Genomic DNA, 6,535 nt, shown 5'->3' with positions numbered 1-6,535 from the left:
TAACTATGTTACTAATAAAGTCTTGAATCACTCAGGCTGAAAGAAGGTTACAAGTGTTATGCAGTTATTTACCCTTCATGCTATTTGTGTGGCATTCATCTCCCACAGCGCATGCTTTGCCCTTTTCACACTCCCTTTCTCATGCAGGAACACAAAGCTGTAATGTTTGGGTTGCAAACACCATTAAATGCCCCTCTTCAGCCCCCAACAGCATAGAAATATTTTCTTTTAAAAGCTCAGATCAAAGCACTTCTACTAATCCTAGGATTTATTAAAACAAACACTGTAGGCATGAGATAGTCAACAGCGTCCCTTTTATAGGATTCTTTGGAGATGGTTCTGAGTTTGTACTGTTTACTGATCCGCCCCTAATTAATCTTCAGCTGCTCAGCTGCAAACCCAGCAAGTCCACCTGCTCCTTCCCCCACCCAGAAGATGCCCCTTTACACCCCAGTTTCTAGCTGCTATGATAGCACCACATAGCCTCTGTCCCGACAACAAGGTGGCTCGCTTGAAAAGCCATATATCACATCCTGACATTACAAAACCCTATCACACACATTTGCAGCGAAAGTCTAGCCTTTCCTCATTTAAAACCAGTCATTAAGTGCTTTCAAGGAGTTTCTGTATCTTTATCCTTCCCTGCAGTCAAGATAGTTGCCTTTGATCCAGTAACAGATCTGTGCGTATTTGAGGGGTGTGATGCGAACAGCCACATTGAAATCCTGCGGGGTACCATTCATGTCCACCCACTGATGGCCTGAAAATATGCCAATAATTTTACGTTCCCATTTGTGATTCTGCCTCTTCCACATCCTCACGTACACCCCAGACCCACTGGCACCTGGTTGGGCATCACACTGCTGGTACAACAGGTCGTACGTTTCATCTTTGACATCACAGAAACGGTACACCAGGTTTCCTGGTCGATCGTTGTCGTAGCCAGAAAAGTGAATTCTCCCTCCAGGCAAGTGTCTTGCTGGCGGGCTCACACCTATCTTCATAAACTTTCTTTTATGAGGCTTCTTGAGCTCCAGCAGGGCATAGTCATAATCCATGCCGATATCATTGGCATTGCCTTTGATCCATCCTTTGGGGACATGTGTCCGTTTCACCCGGATCCACTGGAATTTCATTTTCTCAGGCACTGCCGAGCCGGTGATGTTGGCCCCTTTGCTGCCATTTTTCACTTTAGGCTTCAGGAACCCCACCCGCAGTTTCTGAGCTCCTTTGACATAACTCTTGCCATCGTGGATGCAATGAGCAGCAGTAAGCACATGCTTTTCAGCCACTAGCGTCCCCGTGCAACCTGTAGATAGCTTCACTGATGTGGAGAATGGGTAATTCAACAAGAAGTCCTTCCCAAAAATGCTAAACCTGCTGTCATAGCCATAGATCTGCCTCTTAGTTCGAGATCTGCCTCGAGACTCATCACCACTGCTGCTCAGAATATATATGCCCACTTCGGTTTCAGTGAGGCTACCATTAGCATACAAGGTTTCATAGGACAGGTAGTTCTTCACTTCTTCATAAGTTGGAAGCGGAGAACTTTTGTGGCACTCTGGGCCACACGGAGATGCCACTTCCAGTCTGGCTTCAGCATCAAACTGTGGTTTGTCCAAGTTAAAGGTAGACTGTGGCAGGATAACTGGAACTCTGTAAGAGGGCCAAGTGGGCTTCCAGTGAGGACCGGAGGGCATCGCATCTTTAGCAGCACACAAAAGGAGGATTAGAGTGGACAAGCCAGCCATTCTGAACACCACTCTGTGGAAAGCAAAAGAAAGCCCAGTTACTCACCCCAAATTGTTCCAAGACTCATTTACCTTGCTAAGCAATGGTTTGCTAACTACTGTAAAATAAGAGTCAAATGATTTGAATGCAGCAAAAATGCCACAAAATCCTTCAAGCTTCTCAGCGTAAAGCTAATGCTTTAACTTGTGTCTTAAAACAAGCATCCTAGGTTAGCACATGAAACATTTAACCCTTGAGTATGTTAAGCCACCTAACTTCTGTGACAAGCCATAGAATTTGCCTTCATGCAGCATAAAGAAAACTCAGACTATGCATAAATCCCCACATCCTGTAACTCCTGCACACAACACACATCCTTACAGTCACTAGATTACAGCACTCTGAAATTCTCAAAAAGCTGCCACCTACTCTCTGACTCCACCGAGAGGTTCTTCAGCCACCTCACAGTTTGCTGTTCCAGCCTGAGAGGTCACACTGATAGCAGGAACGGGCAGGTGGAAAAAGAAAAGCACCATAACAAAAGGGGGCTGCAGAGTGCTGCACAGGCAGCTCGCTTCCCATCACAGCTCACACCAGAGGAAGCTTTCTGCTCCATGTAGCATTTGCTCTCCCCTCAGCTTATGTGTGAAAGGATGGTACAAATTACACCACAGCAGCTAATGAAGCAAGCCTACAATTCCTGAGGGAATCTTCAGTTAACATACTTATTCCTTCACAAACTTAATTAATTAGAGATGCAAACCAACCTCCCTCTGAGCACAGGGAGGTAAATGTGTTTATGAACCCCAGGCAGAGCGCCTTGGGCTGCAGAGAACAGCGTGCACTAGTATTGTGTCAAGAAAACGTGTAACTTCAGTTTACTTGAAAATTAGCCATACAGCTGAATCACGGCAGGAGGCAGCGCACCCTGGGCAAGAAGGCAGCCAGGATCTCCCTCACACAAAGATTATTCAAACAAAACTTCATAATTATGTTGAGCTCACACATATTTAAACCCTGCTGGGGTTACGTTGAACACAACTGTGGGATCATTCCTGAAATACCTCAACCAAGCAAACTAAGGCAAATCAGGCAAGAGACGACCACAGCTATCTAAGAACAAAAAAGAAAACGCCTTTCCTCAAGTGCTGTGCAGAGGAATGCTCCAACCCTAAAGGGTCACTGAAGAAGACTTCAGACACAGCAGACCAATAAAGTCTGAAGGTGTCCAGCTCAAATACTGGGCCTGGGTTGTTTCATTGTTGGGAATACTGGCACAGGCTGCCCAGGGAGGTGGTGATCACCATCCCTGAAGGTATTCATGAATCATGGACATGCAGCACTGAGGGATGTGGTCAGTGGGCATGGTGAGGGCAGGCTGGGGTTGGACTAGCTGATCATAGAGGTCTTTTCCAATCTTAATATTTCTGCAAAGGTTATCATTAAACTGGCTCTTTCTATGGTAAAGATTAACACTGGATGCTGGCTGTGTTTTGCAAGCTATCAAATTAGACAGTCTCCAAGCAATATAACAAGAAACAATTGATGTATATCAAATGTATTTGCTGTGTAACAATGATTAGGGAAATAAAATTTAAAAAAAAAAAAAAAAAGTGACAGTGATGTGTCACTTCTCCATCCCCACAAAGATAATATACACCAGCATTAGCTAACTGCTAGCTGCCCTAACCTATGACATGAGGACCCTGCTAGCTGCCCCCAGCAGACCAAATCGCACTGACATTGTGCATCAGCTAACTGATCTCACTATTAAAGGCACATATTCGTATGCAGTCTGCTGTCATCTGTTTCCCACCACAGTAACTCCCTTAAATGACATCTGAAGCTTTTTCAGTCAATGTAATCTCAATTTAAATCGCTCTTCTTGGATCTAAAAGTCGTCAGGTTAATTTAGGCGGCAGGGGAAAGCTGGAAGCATCCTGTGGGGTACTGGCACAAACAAAGAGATTCCAGCAGTGCACTCCGACAGCATAAGGCAAGGAGTTACCTGCAGCCCGCCCTGCTCACCTCCCTGCCATCCCCACGCAGCACTCCAGCACTGGAAAGGCAGTTTCAGACAGCAGAGGGCAGCCGCCCGATGGAGAGAACGAGGCAGGAGCTGCAGCACAACTTCGTCCCCCCAGAAAAAGGCTTCGGAAAGACCGTACCTGTCCTTAGGCTGAGCTGCGTTACAGCGGAACTCAGCGCGCTTCACGGCTCCGAGCCTTCCCACCCCTCCCCGCTGATCGCATCACAGAGACGCGCGATAAAACGCCTTCTTCACCCTTCGAAGACCTTTGTTGCTGTTTGAAACGCTAGTAAAAGCCCTCGGCAATAAAGCACAGCTGTGAGTTTATACCTGGCCGCAGGTGCGAGGCAGCACTCGCAGACCATAGCACTGACGGACGCCTCTGCGATCGTGTCTTCTCCGGTAACAACCAGCCCGTAGTTGCAATGAAACACAGCAAACGTCTTATTCATAACAAGAAGCCAAAAAATCAGCGCGTAGGAGATCCTTCCTCTTTACCAAAGAAGCGGATAAGTAGCAAAATGAAGGCATTTGAAAAGTAACGTAAACTTAAAGAGAAACCTACCGCTCAGCCTCTCCCGTCGCCTTTCCAAGAGCCGCACAACCGCAGCAGCAGCAGCACTACCGAGCTCCCTGCCCAGCTGCTGCCATCGGGTGACCCGGCGAGATGCGCTCGCAGAGCACGGAGGGGCGAACGCGGCCGGACGGCGTCAGCCGCCGATGAATGACCCGAAATTCCCAGCCGACCGCCCGCGCCCGGCGAAGCGCCGTCCTCGAAGTTCGCCGTTCTCCCGCCGTTCCTTTGTCCCCCCCCTCGGCGGCACCCGCTACCGACCAGCTCCCCGCGACGTCTGCGGGAGCCGCTCAGGCGGGCGGTGCTGGCGGCGGCGACGCAGCCGCTCCCATCCCTCCCGCCGCCTCCGCGGGGCTCGGGGGGCCGCCGGCCCTCACTCAGCGGCGCGCTCCGTGCGGGGCGGGGCGGAGCGGAGCGGCGCCTCCCGCAGGTGGTTCCCGCGGCCGCCGCGCTCCGCTCTGCCGCTCCGCAGCGCTCCCGGCGGCGCAGGCGCCCTCTGCCCGAGCGGGCGAGGCTGGGGCCCGGCGCAGCGCACTTCGCCTGCACGCTTCTCCCGCGGGGCGCCGCCGCTCTACTTTTTACCCTCGTGCTGCTGTTTTTATTCGTTTCCTGAAGAGAAACGCCTTCTTTTCTTTTCTTTTCTTTTTTTTTTTTCTTTTCCCCCGCTCACTGCTGGTTTTAGTCCCAGTGCGGTGCTGCTGTGCTGGCTGAGGGACTGTGGTCACCCATGTCCTGGGGTGAGGGGCTTTGGGGTGTGGCGGTGGCTCTGCAGGAGCCCCAGCAAAGCAACAAGTGCCTGGGGTCCCTGACTGGTGGGTCCCTTCTCCGCGCTGTGTCCTGCATTTCAGTTACAACAGCCCCAGTGATTTCTGCAGGCTTGGGGAGCAGTGGCTGGAAGGCTGTGTGGAAGAAATGGAGCTGGGGGTGTTCACTGACAGTTGGCTGAATGTGAGACAGCATTGTGCCCAGGTGGCCAAGAAAGCCAATGGCATCCTGGCTTGGGTCAGCAATAGCACAGTCAGCAGGAGCAGGGAGGTGATGGTCCCTCCGTACTCAGCTCTGGTGATGCTGCACCTTGAGTACTGTGTTCAGTTTTGGACCCCTCACTACAAGAAAGACATTGAAGCCCTGGAACGTGTCCAGAGAAGGGCAACAAAGCTGTGAGGAGTCTGGAGCACAAGTCTTATGGCTGAAGGAGTTGAGATTGTTCAGTCTGGAGAAGAGGAGGCTCAGGGGACCTTATCGCTTCCTACAGCTCCCTGAAAGGTTGTGGTGAGGTGGGGCTCAGCATCTTCTCCCACGTAACAGCAATTGGATGAGAAAGAATGGCCTCAGGTTACACCAGGGGAGGTTCAGGTTGAATGTTAGAAAAATTTGTTCTCCAGAAGAGCGGTGAGGTATTGGCACAGGCTGCCCAGGGAGGTGGTGGAGTCACTGTCCCTGGTGGTTTTCAAGATCAATGTGGAGATGTGGCACTGTGGGATGTGGTATAGGACAGCATGGGTTGATGGTTGGACTAGATGATCTTATTGGTCTTTTCCAACCGTAATGATTTTATGTTTCATTTTAGTCCCAAGGTTGCGGTGCTGTGGTGGCTACAGGTCTGTGGTCCCCTCAGCCTCATTTGGACTGAATGCCACCCCAGTTTTGGGGTGGTGTGATGGCTTTTTGGGATCCCCTCATGTCACCAAGCACCTCGGGTCCCTGGTACAGCACATCACTTCTCCGTGCACCCCAGCCCTGGGAGATCCCCCTCACTGAAGCACATTGTCCAGGAGCTCTGCAGTCTGTCACCTCCATTTCCTCATCAGATATTTGACTTTAATAGTCAGACACATCCTTTTATGGGTTTTAATTGCTCATCCTGCTTGAATCCTTATAATGATACCTGGCAGGAAAAGTAGGAGCTGGAGCCAAGAAGGCAAAAATCCTGCAATGTGTTTTAGCTCCGAGAGAATAATCCGTGAAGGCTTTTGCCAAAATTCCCAGCTGATGGCCGCTGCCCCAGAAGGGAAATATAAATTTTGCAGGAACCAGTTGATTTGCTTCCTTCTGCTGATCTCTTCTCCTTGCTGAGACTTTCACAAAGGGCCAGTGAAGCCCGAAGTCAAGCACTTGCTCCAAGCACTGGCCCTATGTGAGGAGCTGGGCTGTTAGGGGAGCAGAAAGTCTTAGGAATGGATTTTTAAATTTGCGTTTAC

At 50.1% G+C, this 6,535-nt stretch overlaps 1 protein-coding gene across 1 annotated transcript; it reads right to left on the bottom strand.

Moving 5' to 3' along the window:
- Window positions 1-632: 632 nt before the first annotated feature.
- On the bottom strand, window positions 633-1,751 carry PRSS23 (serine protease 23; the record flags this gene model as incomplete). The annotated part of the gene is made up of 1 exon (XM_079544819.1): window positions 633-1,751. One exon carries the CDS (start codon window positions 1,749-1,751, stop codon window positions 633-635), a length of 1,119 nt encoding a protein of 372 aa, XP_079400945.1.
- Window positions 1,752-6,535: the final 4,784 nt, after the last annotated feature.

This window comes from Tetrao urogallus, assembly GCF_951394365.1.
Source record: "Tetrao urogallus genome assembly, chromosome: 1".
In the NCBI taxonomy this organism is placed as follows: Eukaryota; Metazoa; Chordata; class Aves; order Galliformes; family Phasianidae; genus Tetrao; species Tetrao urogallus.
The sequence above is the reverse complement of the archived record's forward strand: the minus strand, read 5'-3'. Positions and strand labels throughout refer to the sequence as shown.